The sequence below is a fragment of the Sebastes umbrosus genome, chromosome 2 (genome assembly GCF_015220745.1).
Source record: "Sebastes umbrosus isolate fSebUmb1 chromosome 2, fSebUmb1.pri, whole genome shotgun sequence".
NCBI classification, from domain to species: Eukaryota; Metazoa; Chordata; class Actinopteri; order Perciformes; family Sebastidae; genus Sebastes; species Sebastes umbrosus.
The window spans coordinates 1,433,876-1,453,293 of NC_051270.1; the positions used below are offsets into that span (position 1 = coordinate 1,433,876).

Here is a 19,418-nt window from a genome sequence, read left to right on the forward strand (position 1 = left end):
ATCAAATCAGCACCCAGATATCTTGATAGTATCAAATCAGGAGATAGGTGTATCGTTTTAGCCCTGATGTTTACCATTAACTCCATCTTCATAGCTTTGTGCTAAGCTAGGCTAAACACAGAAATAAATACCAATAGGTTGTTTTCACAGCCGACAATTTGACTTATATCATATAGTTCTAGTTTAGTTGCATTTAGATGGGATAAAGCCATCAATAATGCTGTTAATTACATTGTTATTGTTTTCCTGTAAAGCTGAACTGTCCTTGTTGACATTGTTTCATTGTCAAATTCATTACAGAGTATTGTTGTGTTACTGCGGTTCATTTTTGCTTTCTCTATAATCTTTCCGACCTCTGTCCTTGTCGCTGTGCAGCGGATACGCCCATCGAGGAGTTTACTCCCACGCCGGCCTTCCCCGCCCTGCAGTACCTGGAGTCGGTGGACGAGGGAGGAGTGGCATGGCAGGCGGGGCTCCGGACGGGGGACTTCCTCATCGAGGTAAGAGCGGCTACATTTCTCAAACCTATTTTCACTGAACCTTGGTCCAGCATGGTCAGGCAAATGATGAATCCTGAGGTGTTTGGTTTGTGCTTATGAACGCTGGTAAAACATGTTGGCTTTGGTTTCTGGCTTCAGTCGCTGCTGTTGTTGGGTTCTGTCTTTGAGCTCCTGGTTGCTTGCATGTTGGTAATCTAGGATGCTAAGATTATTCTGATGTTGATGTAATGGAGTCAGCTGGAGCATTAAATGTACACTAGCTTTAACTAGCTGACGTTGATGTTGAAGTCTTCTATAAATATGTGTGTTCTTGGAGTTGAGTTTGAATCCTAATGAGCAAAGTGTGGTTGTATGTGCTGAGTTCAGGGATGTTCTTGGATGTTTTATTGCTCACTTGTATGTGCTCATTGAAGACAATTGTGAGAACTTTATTATACACTAGTGCCTCTTAATTTGAAACAGTTTTAGCAAACTTTTACTGTGAAATCGTCAGATTTAATTTTAATTAATTGAATGCAATTAAAGCAACAGCAGACTCCTGCCACTTGTGATTGGGTTAGTGACTCGTGGATGGAAGGAAGCATTTTGAAGCGTGCAGACTGTGAGACTGTTCCCATACACTGTTGCACTGTAGCTATACCTACAAAAAGCAATGCACTCTAATTCATGTATATCCCACAACGTAATTGTCAACCAGGAAATAGAGCAGTAAACACTGCGTAGGGAGGAGGTCGGGGTGGATGGGTTAGCAGAGATGGTGTCCCATGTGAAACCAGAAGTCAACTTTGATATATTTGTCACGTAACTTATGTACTTAAGTTACGCCGCTTCGGGAGTTATTTTAACCAAAACCATGAGCTTTTCGTAAACCTAACTCAGTAGTTTTGTTGCCTAAACCTAAGGAAGTTGTTTCCTTTGAAGGCGGAAATTTATTTTGAAAAGACTGTATGCATGTAGCGAGCAGAAATTGACACGTGTCGCTGGACATTCGTAGGAAAACGAACGGAAAAGGAATTTCGTAAAATACATTACATTAAAATACAGACATTGATTGTCATGAACAATTGCTCTGGCTCTACCTATTCAGCATGGAGAGGTGGTCGTGTTGCTCTGGCTCTACCTATCTGGCATGGAGAGGAGGTTGTGTTGCTCTGGCTCTATCTATTCGGCATGGAGAGGAGGTTGTGTTGCACTGGCTCTATCTATTCGGCATGGAGAGGAGGTCGTGTTGCTCTGGCTCTACCTATCTGGCATGGAGAGGAGGTTGTGTTGCTCTGGCTCTATCTATTCGGCATGGAGAGGAGGTTGTGTTGCACTGGCTCTATCTATTCGGCATGGAGAGGAGGTCGTGTTGCTCTGGCTCTACCTATCTGGCATGGAGAGGAGGTCGTGTTGCTCTGGCTCTATCTATTCGGCATGGAGAGGAGGTCGTGTTGCTCTGGCTTTATCTATCTGGCATGGAGAGGAGGTCGTGTTGCTCTGGCTCTACCTATCTGGCATGGAGAGGAGGTTGTGTTGCTCTGGCTCTATCTGTTGCTCTATTATATAATTGATTTTTTAATTTGGTCTTCCATTAAGATAGATTTCAGTCTCAAATACTGTGCGGTAGAATGGAGGATGAGGATGAGAACAGAAGTTTTATCTTGCCAGTATTTCCAACGCCAGGCTGCTCATAAAGTGATATAATCGTCATTTGTGTGTGTGTGAGATGCAAATCTGTTTTTCTTAAATACCACTGATGAATTAGATTTGTTTTTGAATTAAAGATGTATGCAGTATTGTTTAATTAAAGTAAAGTGGTGCCACTTTTCATGTGTTGATTCACTTATTTAGTTTATTAGACCTCATTTCCGCACCAGGAGCTGTCCACACTGTGACCTAATGAACAGCCTGCTACAGTATGTGATGCAGAACAGGAACAGTGAGCGTAGTGATTGTTAGGTTCAGATTCGTTTCCACTCGGATTTAAAGCAACTTGCGTAAAAGCTATGATTTTTCCAGTAAGGCTCATTTGTCTGGGGCCAGTTGGTCACTATTTACCAACTCCACCCAATGCCTGGATCTCTGCACGTCCAAAGCGAAAGCTGTGTTCGGGTTCTCTGCAGTAAGTCGGACTTGATTCCGGTTGGGGTTGGCCTCCGCCAGGGCTGCGCTTTGTCACCAATCCCATTTGTGATATTCATGGACAGGATATCGAGGCGTAGTCGGGGGGAGGAGGGTTTGCAGTTCGGTGTGCTGAGGATCTCATCGCTGCTTTTTGCAAATGATGTGGTCCTGTTGGCATCATCGGTCTGTGACCTCCAGCACTCACTGGATCGGTTCGCAGCCGAGTGTCAAGCGGCCGGGATGAGGATCAGCATCTCTAAATCTGAGGCCGTGGTTCTCAGCAGGAAAGGTCATTATTCTGATTGAAAAAGTCAAAAATGTTACTCAATGTCTCATAACTTTGGCTTACTATGTCAAAATTTGGAAAAAAGTGAGGCAGTGAAAATCTCATATTTCTCTGCAATTTTGTACACTTTGCAAAGCCATCCAGTGCGCCGGATTGGACCAGTTCTGGCCCTCGGGCCATATGTGTGACACCCCTGACTTAGATTTTGTGTTTTATGAAGATCTCTATGAAGCGTGCACAAATGAAAACCAAGCTGCGATGTGTAAGTAGTTGTAATATTTGATCTCCTGGGGACGATCTTACAAATGCCTCCATAGTGAGGAGTTGTTTTTATCGAAATGACTCGGTGTAATCTTCAGTGTGTTTTAATAATGTGAGCAGAGCGTCTCGCTGAAATGCTTCAGAATCGTTAAACATAAGTATGAAATGTCATGTGCTGTACTATTGTGGATTGTGGATTTCAGCCATATTACAAATCATATCACAGCTGCTGAGAAACCAAAACGGAGTCAGAGGAAAAGCACATAGTCTATTTTGGGCGTACATTCTTTCTTCCTGTATGAATCCGTAATGACTGTGTGTCTGTAAGCAGCTCTGCACTGGGAACGGGTTTATTGTGTTCCTGCTAAATGGAGCATCAAATGAGGAGAGCAAACTGTATCTGTGTCTGCAGCTCTCCCTCAGTACGACTTCAGCTCGCTCCTCCTCCTCATCGCTCCTCTGTTTTATCTTAAATATCCGTTGACCTCTTCAATCACCATCATCAGTCTGCTTCAGTCTGAAGCTGCAGATGTATCGCAGTACCAACGTGTTTACAGAATGCATCGAAAGGGCTTGATAATGTTTGACACATCCACAGCTGCACAGCCTCTAGACAGTTAGCCATCCACGGCTCATATCCTTTAATGAGTGTGAGCAGAATATCACCACGCTGACGGCGAATTCACAGAGAATGGATTGCGGCGGCTGATAGCACCATGAATTGTGTATAAGGCTGGGCAATATGACGATATACATCATCAAAACGATGTATATATTTTTCTGTATTGTTTCCAGGCCTAGATTTGTTTCTTTTTTTCTCTATAATTTCACTTAAAACTGTCCTGTTCATTTACACTGAAGTTCTTAAAATGAGAAAACACTCTTTTCATTTGTCAAGTATTTAATTCACACAGGAGTATAAAAAATAGACTTGTGGTTATTTCATATAGACTATACATTTATTGAATTACCAGAAAACATACTATATTGTGATATATATCATTATGGAGATATGAGTTGACTTATCGTGATAGAAGATTTTGGCACAGCCCTAATTGTGCATCACTTGCAATCGCTATCTGCCACGTCTGAAGGTCCGATTCACAAAATACATTGCACTAATGCTGTTGCAGTGCAAGCATGCCCATAACGTTTTGCATCTGATTGCAATCTTCCACATAGCAAAGTATAAATGCTGCCTTTGTTGCACCAAGAACACAGCAGGCAGAACAAATGAAACATGAAATGTTCAGACGGCGAGCTGCAGGTCCTGACCGGCGAGGTGCAGAGACGTTCCTCAAAACCTCAGAAAGGAATTTGAACGTGACAGAGAGACACCGTATCTTGGATTTAATATCCTATGCAGAGGTAGAAGGAAGTTACCGCTTTTATTGTTGTAGTCTGAGTAACGTGACGTCATATCCGTTCCGTATCCGTCAAACAAAACAAACCAGCCGGCCGCAGAGAGACGAAACGAGGAAGTAAAAAACGTTGGAGGGTCAGCGTGGATACGACCTGCACCCTCCCATGTTAAATCCAGCATGGTAAACACTACACATCCAGTAAAGGATGGAAACACTTTGGGTTTCACACATTGACAGGAAAAGCAGAGCTAGACATCACGGCTAAAGCTGCATGCTAACTCTGTCACGGACAGGAAACATTTACGTATAGCGGTAACGTTGCGGTCGAGCCGGTCGTCGTTCTCATCTCCGTGGTCAAATGGGCCGACGCTACGACTGTAGAGAACCCAGATACTGACATTATGTTCTCTGCATTGAAACGGCCCCAATGGAGCTGACCATGGATGGATAAAGAGGATGGAGCTGACGGGAGAGCTAGAGACCACCTTGGAGAAGTTACAGGAAGTAGTAACTACATCTGTTTTTCAAAATAAGGTTTTAACAAAGGGAACTGTATATACAAAATACATCTATGGAGATAAGATTGATTGAATTATATTCATCAGAAGTATAAAACATTACATGTCCATTATAAATTAAAAAGAAAATACCACTAATCTGTGAGGGAAATGTCTTTATTCTTTGATTTCTGGGTTGCTGGATAATAAATAATACCTGACAATGATCCTGATATATTTGACTTCAGGAAATCTCTGACTATATTCATGCTGAAATCAAACATTTTTACTGGATTCATTTAGAGATTTTTCCTAAGTAAAAGTCCCTGGAAGTATATGATTCAACTTTTTCCCATGGTCTAGTGTTAATAAATCGTAACATATCGAATCGCAATACTTAAAAATCGCAATACATATCGAAATAGGTGAATCGTTCCAGCCGTAGTGGCTATCAGTGCTGATCTTTGTGAGTTGGACTATTTTTGCTTCGAGGCTCATTTACATAGAAAGGGGACAATTTAGCGCCGAATGTCTGTATAATATTTAATTAAAATACGTGCAAATAGCACAGGAGCACCGAGACGGCGTCTGCTTGGCAGCACAGTTGGGGGTGCATTTCACCCCCTTTGTGAATTCACCTCTGACTGATTCCAATCAGTGACACATTTAGATCTTATACTGCAGTTTAAATAAAAATATTTATTGAGAGCTCCAACAGGACCAGTACAGTAGAAACCTTCAGGATCACGTGGCTTAGTTTGAGTTTGATGCCATTCTAGACGGACAACTCCAACTTAAACAGCAGCATTCGTTGGCATTTCTCCATCTGAAAAAAAAACACAAACCGCAGCACTCTTTTCAGGTGATGAAGAGCCGACAGCGTGGGGCTCTTTCTCAGTCCCTTATTTATCAACCCTTGCTACCTTCATCACATTCCTCTCCTCGCTCTTTATCTCCTCCTGTTACGATGCATGGATGTGATGATGCAGGACGCAGGAACTGACACAACACACATCTGCCAAACAGCACATCCCGTCTCAATCCAGCCGCATTTTTGAAGCGGCGCCAATTACTTCCAGCACATTGCACAGCTGTCTCACCTGTCACCGCGCTCATAATGGATTGTTCTGTTATCATTTAGTTCGGGGCTTTGCTGAGGTAATGGGATGCACCCGGTGCTGTGTTCTGTGTCTGTGGATCCATTTTTTATTTGCACATCTTTGAGACATATTTAAAGAGCTTTTCCTCAAACTCAAAGTAAGATAAACTATATTAATCATAAATACTTGTCTATATGCCTTGTATTGACACGATATCTCTGTACATCGCAGTCTTTTTATACTTCATACTGTGAACCTTTACACCCTCCTTGGACAATTTTGCATTTCTGCGTGAAAATACTACTCCAATAAACTGCACAGCTCTTTCATTTTAATTCAGATATATTTTACATATTTTTAATTGATTTATTTTCATATTTTCATTGTAATTTTCTTCTATTAAGCTTTCATTTTTTTCTTCATCGCTTACCGTAAAATAACTCCAAACTGCTGACATGGCTGCTCCCCCACCCAACGTCACCTGCTCAACTGACAAGGGGTTACGTCACGCTGCCGTAAAGTGGTGTCGGTGCCGTGGTATCGGAACCGTTTTGCGAGTACGAGTACCCGATACCCGATACCCGATACCCGATACCTGATACCCGATACCCAATACTGTTATCGGTATTGGTGCATCCCTAGTCCCAAGTACAGTGTTTGTTACGATCAGTAAAACTTGTCAAAATGAGCAAAAGGAACGGATTTCAGGTCGCTAATCGCAGCTCACATGTTGCAAATCAGGCTTCAGATTTCCATCAGAGACCGTGACTGAAGGAAACCACCAGTATAGTTAAAATCTGTTCATTATTATTTCTGAATGAACTAAACAGCAAAAGAAAACCCAGCTACGAGTGGTCTAAATAAAGTCTTTATCTGGTTCATGATACAACTATCGGAGCAGTGATGCTTTAATACATCAAACAGTAAAAAGGGAACAAATTAAAATCTGTGCTCCACTCCTGCATGACTGAAAGGAAAAGGAGAAATCACAAAAATGACTAAATGTGTGTTGGTTGGTTGGTTGGATGTTTATTCTGTAGTGTGGTTGTCATAGTGGTGATGCGGTTACCATGGCAGCCTATTGGCTCTAGTATATAATCCCTTAACAGTCCCACCAGATGACCTGCAGTATCCAGCTGCTGAACAGCTGCATTGTAGAGATGTCTCTGACAGGTGAACTCATCTTCTTGTGTCCATCACATGTGGAGGAGGATAATTTATGCATTTGGACAATGGATTTCCCAGTACATATATAAGGTTACATATACAGTGCTTGAGTATCATCACTCTGAGCTCCTCTTGAAAGCTTGTTTCTCCTTCAAAATACATTTTTATTAAGTGGAACATCCTTAAAGATGGTGGACGTTGATTCATTTTCAGATCATGGGTTGAAGGACCGGAACAAAGACCCAGACACTACAGAAGTTTTGCTAACTAGTGGATTGCTGTGTATTAACGGTTCAGGCTGATTATATCTTTTGTTTTATCATCCTGCCGTGTATTGCAGAGCACCTGGCCAAGTTCACAGAGAGGTGTGTGTGTGTGTGTGTGTGTGTGTGTGTGTGTGTGTGTGTGTGTGTGTGTTTAAACATCTGTTTTTTGTGTCCACAAGAGTGCACATGTGCCCTGTTTCCCCCTTCTAATGTACATTAGCAGAACATATCCATTTGCATGCATGATTTAGGGCTTGGCTGAGCATCAATCTTTCATCGCCTCTTCTTATGGCTTGGCACGAGGACGCACGCATGCATTTTGTGCACAAGCACTCAAATCATTTGCCTAAATGTGTTTAAGTGGGTGCTTGTCGGAGTCCCCATAAATAACCGCCGTGCTTCAGCCGTCTGCGTCTTCGTATCAATGCAGCTTGTTGACTTTGAGAAAGTGAGACGAGTCGAGGAGGGGAGTCTTCTGCTGCGGTGGCGTGTGACGAAGGAGGAGAAGGACTTACTACTGACATCATAATCACCTGTTTGCTGCTTTTGAGAGTAAGGCTGGGCGATATGGCCTAAAAATAATATTGTGATATTGCCTAAACATATTGCGATATTATTATTATGTTCGCGATATAGTCATTATATTCACCGCGCGTGGGACAATGTGGGACAATGTGGGACAATGTATCACCCACCCCTACTTGAAAGGCCAAAAGTCTGGAAGGTCAGAGGTGATTCTTTCCTCTTCTCTCACAGACCGACAGAGTACAGCTCGTCTCTTTGTCCTCCCGGCCAGTACAGCGTGTGCCGTAGCAGAGCAGAGGTGGTCGGTCATCATAATTGCCTTTGGGACCGTCTCAACGCTGCTGATTAAGCCGACGCCGAGGTCATCGCAGGACACGGTGGCTCATTTTCTCTGACTTCCTGGTTCACATTACTCAGTGTGTTTGTGCAAGTTACACAGCCTTCGTTTCAGTTAAACTGACAGTTTAACTACTCAAAGTGTTTCTTTTTTGTCAGATTTAAATGAGATTTAAATTCTAAATAATGCCGCTAACTTTCTGCGTTGCAGTCTGAATTGATGATATGTGAATGAAAGACAGATTAAAAAAAAATATATTTTTTGACAGATGCAGTTAAAGCATCTCATTTCTTCATCTCGTCTTCTAAATAATTGTGATGTTTGTTTCACTCTTTGCCTTCTCTTCTAATTACATGTGATGATGGAGAGCATACAGCTGTTGCGAGCCGTCTCCCACATCCCCGCCTCTCCAAGTTGCAGATGACAAAGCCCATTCTGTTTTTAAGAAGTTAGAAAAACCCTCTGAGAATAAGAAGAAAAATAAAGCCCAGAATAGATGTGACAGGCAGTTTAGGCTTTCCTCACAGACGGAGTCGTTCAACACAACAGGTGAAGTTAGTGTTTCTCTTTGGTAGATCATTGTTCCGCTGGAGCTCCAGGTCAGATAACCTCACACATGAACAGTCGCAGACATTCACCGTCACCGTCAAAGCTCTTCTCCCTCTGCCCTCAATCATTTCAAAAAGGCATAATTACCTGTTGAAAAGGTTAAATCCATCACACATCTCCTCTGCTTCATCGTCTTTATCTGCAGATGTGAGAAGACTTTCACCGAAACAATAAACCAGCGGCGTTCACTACGGCCCGGTGATTGATTAGAGACAAACTGAAACTGGGATTTTGAAGCCTATATTAATATTTGAGAGTTTAAAAGAATCAGTCAGACAATATTCTTTTCTTTTTACATGAACAGACATTTTGAAAAGAATACTGTAAATTTGTTTATAAAAAAATTGGGACCAAAATTGGGACATTTAGAATTTAAAATTGAACTTAAACTAAGGCCTCTCACAATAATTATTATATCGACTTATCGTATGATTTATGGACTAGGGCTGCCAATCAATGGTCAATAAGTCAATATTGTGCTTTTTAGTCTACTGTATTCATCTGATAGCTATAGTTACTACTTTACAGATACAGATACTTAAATAAATATATGATACATTTGATGCATTGTTACAGATTAAACCACCGATCAAGATGTTAAATTTAGCTCCAAATCAAGCAGCTGCAACATTAAAATGCTTCAAATATGTAAATGAATTAATAGAAAAATTATTTAATCATGATTAATCGCAAAGTAATCGCACATTTTCTTTCTGTTCAAAATGTACCTTAAAGGGAGATTTGTCAAGTATTTAATCCTCTTATCAACATGGGAGTGGACAAATATGCTGCTTTATGCAAATATATGTATATATTTATTATTGTAAATCAATTATCAACACAAATCAATGACAGATATTGATCCAGAAACCCTCACAGGTACTGCATTTAGCATAAAACAATATGCTCCAATCATAACATGGCAAACTGCAGCCCAACAGGCAACAACAGCTGTCAGTGTGTCAGTGTGCTGACTTGACTATGACTTGCCCCAAACTGCATGTGATTATCATAAAGTGTGCATGTCTGTAAAGGGGAGACTCGTGGGTACCCATAGAACCCATTTACATTCACATATCTGGAGGTCAGAGGTCAAGGGACCCCTTTGAAAATGACCATGCCAGTTTTTCCTCGCCAAACTTTTGCATAAGTATGGAGCGTTATTTAACCTCCTTCACGACAAGCTAGTATTTTTCTGACTTTTATTCTAACATTTTCTAGCTTTTTTTGACTTTTTTCAGACATTTTTCAGAATGTGAATGGTTGGTACCGATGGACTCTTTAGTTTTTTCTAGTTTCATATGATTCCAGTATCTTCACTCTTGCTTTAAACTGAGCCGCTACAGCCTAAAAATCACAAGTTGTGTTAATGCGTTAAAGAAGTTAGTAATGTTAAAAATAAATTTGCGTTAACGCGTTATTATCACGTTAACTTTGACAGCCCTGCTCGTTGCTTATACAATGATACTGATAACCCTTAATGTCGGCCATGTTGTTGTTCAGTATCCATCTCTATCAGTTCTGTGATTGGCTATTGGGGACTCCTACTGAGGGATTGTACACTAAACAGCTCTTCTATACCGGCTCACTGATGATGTTTAAACCTCAGCCGTGAGTTTCAAAGCGTCGACGATGAGCGGGAGAAACATTTGGGCACTCAGGGAGCTATTAGGCAGAACGGTAACAAAATAATGTGTATCTTTAAAGAAGAGAGAGGTCGTCAGAAAGCTGCTGTTATTGTGCACGTCTGAGAGAGAGAGACGTGTTTATGTAGTGAATGATAGTACAGCCGTGCTCACAGGACTTAACATGCATCCAAAGTTAACATCCTGCATGTGTGTCTGCAAGTGTGTGTGTGTGTGTGTGTGTGTGTGTGTGTGTGTGTGTGTGTGTGTGTGCAATGGAGGTAGATGGAGTAAAGCACTTACTCTCTTATATAACACACAACTTTGGCCAAGAGAAGGATGTGTGACCAGTGTAACATGCAAATGCATCTGCCTCCCGTGCCCCCAGGTGTGTGTGTGTGTGTGTGTGTGTGTGTGCACTCGTCCTTCTGTCAGATCTCTGCCTCTCTGCATCTCTCTGAGGACTGCAACACAGCACACACAACTGTCAGTTGTGCAGTGAACTAGCGCAGGCAGCGCTCTCACCACTTCTTTCTCCAAAAAGCTCTTAAAGAAAAGCGGGGCGGGGGGTGGGAGGGGCTCTCATCACTCGCCGTGCAGCCGGCAGCCGGCAGCTCACCGACTCCACCGTCTCAAACAGAAAAACACATCCAAAGTCTGGTATCCCAGCGATGTGTGCAAGCTTTGATTTGTGGAATAAAAAGGCTTCTGTGTTTATGTTTAAGTCTCAGTTATGATACCGCCCCAGATAACTAGATAGAAGCACATCATGTAAAACCTGATTTACAATAAAAGATTGTAGTCTTCACCAGTTTGTTTGGTGTTTCAGCAGGAAGGTATTACTCTAAGGGAGGTTTTCATTGTGTAAACCTAAAATATCGTAAAAATCAAAATGTAATGCTAATAAAAATGGAAGCTTTGAACAACTTTTCATCACAAAGGTCATAAGAATGTACTGACCAAATTTGAAGTTGATCGTGTTAAATCTCTAGGAGGAGCTCGTTAAAGTATAGCGCCTGGAAATGGCAAGAAAAAAAGCCACATTCAATTCAAAATGGCCGACTTCCTGTTGGGTTTACGGCATACCTCCAAGAGGCTTATTTGTACGTCTCAACATGTTACGTATACCTGCCAAGTTTCATACTTCTAGACCAGAGGTCAGCAACCTGCATGTCTTTAGCTCCTCTCAAGTGGCTCCCTCTGGATTTTTAAAAATGGAAATGAATAACTGTTTTTATTTTACATTTAAATTTTTAAATTTAAATTTTTATTTATCATAGTTGTAGGTCTATGGTACGACGGTACGACGGAGTATTAGGGCCACATTGAGAAAAATAAAATCAGAGATTCCGAGGATAAAGTCATATGTTTACGAGAAAAAAGTCGTATTATGAGAATAAAGTCAAAATATTTTAAAGAAGTCATTTTCTTTTTTTCTCGTAAAGTTATGACTTTATTCTGGAAATCTCAGACAGATTTTTCTCTTTAGATAGTAAAGCTTGCTGAGCCCTGAACTAGGTCAATGAGGGGCTCAATTTTAGCAACTTTTTAGAGGGCGCTATCGAGCCATTTTGTCACATCCGATCCAGAGACCCAGAAAATATTCTGCTTTTTCTGATTCATTTGCTTAAATAATAATAAATGAAGCAATTTCAATAGGGCCTCGCCGACCTCCGGTCAGTGCTCGGGGCCCTGATTATACTCAAAAATGTAAAACATTTCTGCATCACTTTCTACGCACGCATGAGCAATCGAAGCGGAAGCTGCAGCAGATCATCTAATTTCTGTATTTTGAAAAGATTTATCACCATACACATCTAACTTACAATACTTAATTGGTGCCTAAGTGATCCCTCTGACAGTAAAAGGTGCCCGCAGTCTATTCAAAAGCTATTTCCCCAAGCGTAATTAAACATAATCTGTCTTTTTTAAATGTCATTTTGTCTCTGTCCACTCACCGTCTCCCATCTTGAAGGCAGAAAGCCTTAAAATGCAGTTAAATATAGAAGAGAGGAGTTGCTGTTTGAGACCGGGGACACAAGCAGGTCAGATATCTGGTTCCCCTCTTTGGGTTTGTTGCTGTCTGACCTCATTTCTAGATTTGGGCTCCAGGTTGCGTCCTGTATTTCTGTGTGGACAGATGACACAAAAACATCTGCATGTTGGAACATATACTTGGTTTAGTGCTAGCATTAGGTCGTGTATCTCTGCACCTGATAGGATTACAGGCAATATTGCCCTTGACCCAGTTATGGCTGACTGGGTTGCCAGTTTGGCGGGTGGCAGCGTGGCTGACCGGAGGGTTAGAAGGCTGACTGGCAGGTTGTTGGCTTGTTAAATAAATCTTTTTCCTGAGCTGCTTAATTTGATTTTCACCTAAACTGAGATTTTGCTTTTGCTGCATGAACATATGTTTTATATTTCTTATCAGAATCATTGCAAATATAACTTTCATGATCCCTTTTTTTTTATTTAAATGACACAACAACTCATGAGCATGCTGCCTTTTTTCATTATTGGCCATAAATTTAGAAGATAGAAAATTATTTTTGTTTAATAAAATGATGTAACACTCCTGTCTGAGGGGAAAAGAGGTGCAACATAGAGAAGGTCTCGTTCCCTCTAGTGTTATCAATATAAATTTATCAAAGTATGGATACTAGGGCTTTCAAAGTTAACGAGATAATAACTCACTAGAACACCAAATCCACCGCTCAAAATAGTCCCCAACAAATGCTCTACTTACTGCTGTTTCAGTGTTGTTCGCTCAAAACTACGGTAACCAGCTGTTTTAGGAAATGATTCAGCTTCAGGATCCAGTTGGCAGTCGACTCTCCTCCAGCAGCTCCCGCAGACCGCATAAGCAACAGACTCACGAGGGTCATAATAATACATAATGAGGTTTGTGAATAATAGCTGTACTAGTTTTTACAAGATTGAAGAACACTTTTGTTTGTGGTTTAGGTAGATTATTGGTTAGATATTAGACATATGAAACACTTTATTGATTTCCTGTTGAAAGAGGATTTTGGGATGTGATCTAATGCCGATCATTTAAAGGTCCAGTGTGTAGGATCTGGTGGTATCTAGCGGTGATGTGAGATTACAACCAACTGAAGCGTCTCCCGTGTACCAAGCGTGGAGAGCTAAGGCGGGCGACGCAAAAATGTCCCTCTCTAGAGCCATTTGGAGCAGAGTTAGTGGGAAGAGTGTGTGTGAGAAGTGAGTAGTGAAGCAAAAGAGAGAGAGCGATGGTGACGGGAGCGAGTAACGTAATCGACTCCGACCCAAGCAAGAAAAGTTAACAGTGTTTGGTTTGTCCGTTCTGGGCTACTGTAGAAACATGGCGGAGCAACATGGCGGACTCCTTCAAGAGGACCCTCTCCCTATGTAGATATGAAAGACTCATTCTAAACTAACGAAAACACAGCGGTTCTTATTATCAGGTGATTATACACTAAAGAAACTATTAACATTATATTATCGCATAGCGTCAGGCAGCCTCATTTGATCAGAGGAATGCAATCTGTGATGACTTTCTTGTTTGTAATTTTTATATCCCCTGTTGGTACAGAGTTGAGTCACCACTACGGGCTCAGACACACCAAGCAGACATCAAAGAACTAGCGGCGATGAAGGCCGACTGTTGCGTCGCTTCACGTCGTCTTTATCTTGGCCGACAAGTTACATTTCAACACAGCGCAGAGTCTACAGACGACGGCCAGTTAGCACGTACGTTCTGCGCCTGTGTGAGATGAAATAACTCTCCTCACCAGCAGGCGGCAGTAGTCTGTATTCATCATTCAAAAAGGGAAACAGGAAGGCCGAGGATGGCGGATAAACAAGCCGCTGTTATGATACGTACAGGAAACAAAGCGACGTCTGCCGACCACTTTCACACCACTCTCACTCACCGCTTAGCTTCATTCCAGATGTTCATGTCGCTGTGAAAATATCTGGAATGGTCAGATGAGATGAAGGTGAAGAATGAGAAGAGCCCTCTGTGAGTGTCCTCCTAGAGCCGACGATGCGGGACACACCACAAAAACCAAACAGACGCTCACCAACGGTCCCAAACTGTCCGACGGCCGACCGTCGGCTTGGTGTGTCAGGACCTTTGGACTTAATTTTCCAGGAAGGCTCCTCAAAGTGCAGATGTTTGACCTAAGCTGCCTTCACATGATAAGAAACTTGCTCTTCACCTGGAGGCCGGGCGCAGAGCCTTGCAGAGGCAGCAGGAAAAATATCTCCAAAAAGAGCGCAAGGAACGCCATTCCCTGTTTCTAAGCAACAACAACAATTCTCATTGGTTGAAAGGTCAGCGGCAACCGAGGTCAAAGTAGAAGCAATTTGAACTTCCGCCTTGTCGGGCAGCACCGCTCTCTCCATAAGAAAACAATGGCACAGCCAGTGCAGAGCCCCTTTTACCGCTGATCATGTGTAAACGGCTTTAAGGTCAGTTGGAGGTCAGGCGGCTGAATGTGACCTCCCTCAACCAACAAGATAAAGTAGACACATTATGATCATCCTCAGTCCTCGCATTGGGAAGAAGGAAGTTGGCCTGCAGCTATTATATTTCCTGTTTTCAGAGTTTCAATGAAAACCCACAAGAGGCAGCATCTGGGTAAATACAACCTAATGCTGTGGGAGTGATAGAGTAGAGGAAAGAATAGAGAAGAAAGTGTTGAGAGCGTCTCGTCGTCCCGGTGCAGCTCAGACTGATGGCCCGCGTGTCCTTGCGTGTGGTTTATATATATAAACATGTATGCGTGTATGTTTACACAATATTTGCCAGTACATTTGTGTTTGGCGTGCTTTTTGTGATACTGAAGGGTTACTTGCGCTGGTGTATTCCTCCTCACTGTACAGTTTATTACCCAGGATGCATCTGCAGCGTCGTTTGTCTCAAATTGTCCAAAGATTAAGACGTCCACCTGAGAGCTTTATGTGAATATGTCATCTTATGTTCTAGAGCTGGGACGATTCACTTATCGGCCGAACGAAACTATCACGATACTTGGGTACCGATTCCATATGTATTGCGATTTTTAAGTATTGTGATCGATATTGAGATTTATTGAGATTTTTTTTTATTTTTTAACACTAGACCACGGGGAAAGTTGAATCATACACTTATAGAGACTTTAACTTTGGAAAATATCTATTTAATAGAGTAAGAATGTTTGATTTACAGCATGTATGTAGTCAGAGATGTCCTGAAGTCAAATATATCAGTCATTGCCAGGAATTATTTATTATCCAGCAACCCAGAAATCAAAGAATAAAGACATTTCCCTCACAAATTAGTGGTATTTTCTTTTTAATTTATAAGGGACGTGTAATGTTTTATACTTCTGGTGAATATAATTGTATCAATCTTATTTCCATAGATGTATTTAGTATCTACAGTTCCCTTTGTTAACACCTTATTTTGAAAACCGGACGTAATCCCACGTGTCTACTTCCTCTAACTTCTCCAAGGTGGTCTCTAGCTCTCCCGTCAGCTCCGTTCTCTTTATCATCCATGGTCAGCTCCATCGGGGCCGTTTCAATGCAGAGAACACAAATGTCAGTATCTGGGTGCTCTACAGTCGTAGCGTCGGCCCATTTAACCACGGAGACGAGAGCGACGGCCGGATCGACCGCCACGTTACCGCCATACCAAAACGTTTCCTGTTAACTTTTTCTGACTTTTTTCTGACATATTTCAGCCTTTTTTGGGAAATTTGTTGGGAAATATTTCGGACATACTTTGGCATTTTTTTGGCCTTTTTTCTGACATATTTTGGCTTTTTTCTAACTTTTCTCAGCCTTTGTTCTGACTTATTTTTGGACATATTTTGGCCTTTTTTAGAAGTTAGTATGCAGCTTTAGCCGTGATGTCTAGCTCTGCTTTTCCTGTCAATGTGTGAAACCCAAAGTGTTTCCATCCTTTACTGGATGTGTAGTGTTTACCACGCTGGATTTAACATGTGAGGGTGCAGGTCGTATCCACGCAGACCCTCCAACGTTTTATACTTTCTCGTTTCGGCTCGCTGAGGTTTGTTTTGGTTGACGGATACGGAACGGATATGACGACATGTCACTCAGACTACAACAATAAAAGCGGTAACTTCCTTCTACCTCCACATAGACTCAAATTAAGCAAAAATATCGATTCTGGTATTAAAAAATCAATTTCAAAATCACGATACATAAGTGAATCAATTTCCTATTATCTTCCACATAAGATGCCATTAGTATTTTCTTTGAATGATTGAATTCGTCCACATGTACCCTGTTGGGTTTTTGTCGGACATGACATGCTACATGTCTGAGCCCGGTCAAGTTCATGTTATATTGAGTATTGATTTGTGCTGTGGGAACCGCAGGAAGGCCGACGGAGAGAGAGAGTCGCTCTGCTGCTTTCAGCCTCCAGGCTTCAAATGTGGGGAGAATGAAGGAAGCTCTCCATCATCATCAGTTCCCCTCAGCTATTTACTCACTCGCCACTTTAACACTTTAACGCTAATCAATACCTCTCAGTGAAAGTCGAGAGTCTCTCACACATGCAGCTGTGTGCACACAAACCCCAGCAGTCAATGCCCATACGCAGAGACACGCTCTGGAATCACATGATACTCAGTCTTAAAATAACAGAGTGGAAGCGTCGTTTCCTATAAATAATTTATTTATAGGTGCAGCGCACAAAGAGCAGCTCCCCGAGCACCGTGGGCTCGGGGAGCTGCTCTTTTATTTTTAAAAGAACCACAACACAGCCCACTGTCAAAACACGGCATGAGACTAAAACCTTTTAAGATGGCTGCAGCGGGAGGAGGAGGAAGTGGGGGTGAAATCTGGCGAAGCGGTCCATTGACAAAAAAAAAAACACTCAATATCAAATTAAATCCCCATTTACTGATGAATGGTACGATCCAACCCGCCCCCCCTCCACCAAACACTGATAACATTCCCAGCACCGCTCCCACCTCCAGCGGTATCACACAGCAACTGTCGCCTAGCAACCGGGAACATGTTGTGCCTTACTGTGTACACAGTGATAATGCAGCTTTTACGAGTAAAGCTTAGCAGAGACTCAGGAGACAGCCAGTCTGAAGTAGAGTAGAGGACGTGAGGACAGAGTCCTGGACCAGGACATGGACAGGGCAGCATCAATCTGAAGTCTATTTTTTCATTTTCCAGCCAGATTCAGAGTTGTAAGGTTGTTGAGAACATCCATGGTCAGCTCCATCGGGGCTGTCTGAATGCATTTAACATAAATGTCAGTATATGGGTGCTCTACAGTTGTAGCGTCGGCCCATTTGACCACGGGGAAGAGAGCGACGGCCGGCTCGATACGATAACGTTTCCTGTCCATGAGAGTTAGCATGCAGCTTTAGCCGTGATGTCTAGCTCTGTGTTTCCTGCATTGTGTGAGGATGCAGGTCGTAAGCGAGAGCTGTGTTCGGGTTTTCGGCAGTAAGTCTGACTTGTTTCCGGTGGGGGTTGGCCTCCGCCAGGGTTGCACTTATTCACCAATCCTGTTGGTGATATTCACGGACAGGATATCGAGGCGTAGTCGGGGGGGAGGAGGGTTTGCAGTTCGGTGTGCAGAGGATCTCATCGCTGCTTTTTGCAGATGATGTGGTCCTGTTGGCATCATCGGTCTGTGACCTCCAGCACTCACTGGATCGGTTCGCAGCCGAGTGTGAAGCGGCCGGGATGAGGATCAGTACCTCTAAACCTGAGGCCGTGGTTCTCAGCAGGAACCCGATGGATTGCTTACTCCGGGTAGGGAATGAGTCCTTACCCCAAATGAAGGAGTTCAAGTACCTCGGGTTCTTGTTCGCCAGTGACGGGACAATGGAACGTGGGAGCCTTTCTACCAGCTACCAGCAATATATTTAACAAACATTTATCTCTTTTCAACCATTCTTGAGGCATAAGTCCAAAAAATAAAGTCTTAACTCTCCAGGGGGGAACATCTTGTAAGGCTTCATGAATCTCTCTCCAATAGTCTTCTTGTAGGGCATCATGAATCTCTCTCCAATAGTCTTCTTGTAAGGCATCATGAATCTCTGTCCAATAGTCTTCTTGTATGGCATCATGAATCTCTCTCCAATAGTCTTCTTGTATGGCATCATGAATCTCTCTCCAATAGTCTTCTTGTATGGTATCATGAATCTCTCTCCAATAGTCTTCTTGTATGGTATCATGAATCTCTCTCCAATAGTCTTCTTGTATGGCATCATGAATCTCTCTCCAATAGTCTTGAATGACAGGACAATCCCAGAAAACATGATGATGATGTGCATTCAGATTTCCACAATTTCTCCATTAAGCTGGGGAGTTCCCATCATAGAGGGTGTAATAAATACCTTATCAGGCTTCTCCAACTAAATTCCCTCCAGTTTTGTGAGCTGGTACATTTCCATTGATGCAACCATGTTGTTGTCCATTCTTCCTCAGATATGATCATCTCTGCTTGGAGGCAGAAATCTCAAGAGACACACTATATGTCAAAACTTTGGCAAATAAAACAAGCAATGCCACGAGGAGTAAGTGAGTTGTTATTTGGCTGAACTGACTTGTAACTGTACAGTGTTGTTAACTAAATCAGACACAAAGATTTAGGACTGAGGAGGACTAAGTGGATGCGTCTGCAGCCTGAGGGCTGTGCAGTGTGTCAGGTCGAGTGGGCGTGAGCTCGGGCCGTGATGCAGGAACGTGGGTTTGTGCCTGTCGCTGCTCCGTCGACTGTTTGGATCTGTGCCAGTAGGGCAGAGCGGTAGTTAA

General features: G+C 42.4%; 1 protein-coding gene across 4 annotated transcripts in view; it reads left to right on the forward strand.

Annotated features, from left to right (window-relative positions):
• Positions 1-19,418, forward strand: part of LOC119503463 (SH3 and multiple ankyrin repeat domains protein 2-like) — a 236,632-nt gene that overhangs the window by 175,749 nt on the left and 41,465 nt on the right. For all 4 annotated transcript variants that reach the window (XM_037795273.1, XM_037795280.1, XM_037795288.1 and 1 more), the window contains exon 17: positions 376-500. In XM_037795273.1, the coding sequence (XP_037651201.1) occupies positions 376-500 (125 nt within the window). The remainder of the gene's footprint in view (positions 1-375; positions 501-19,418) is intronic.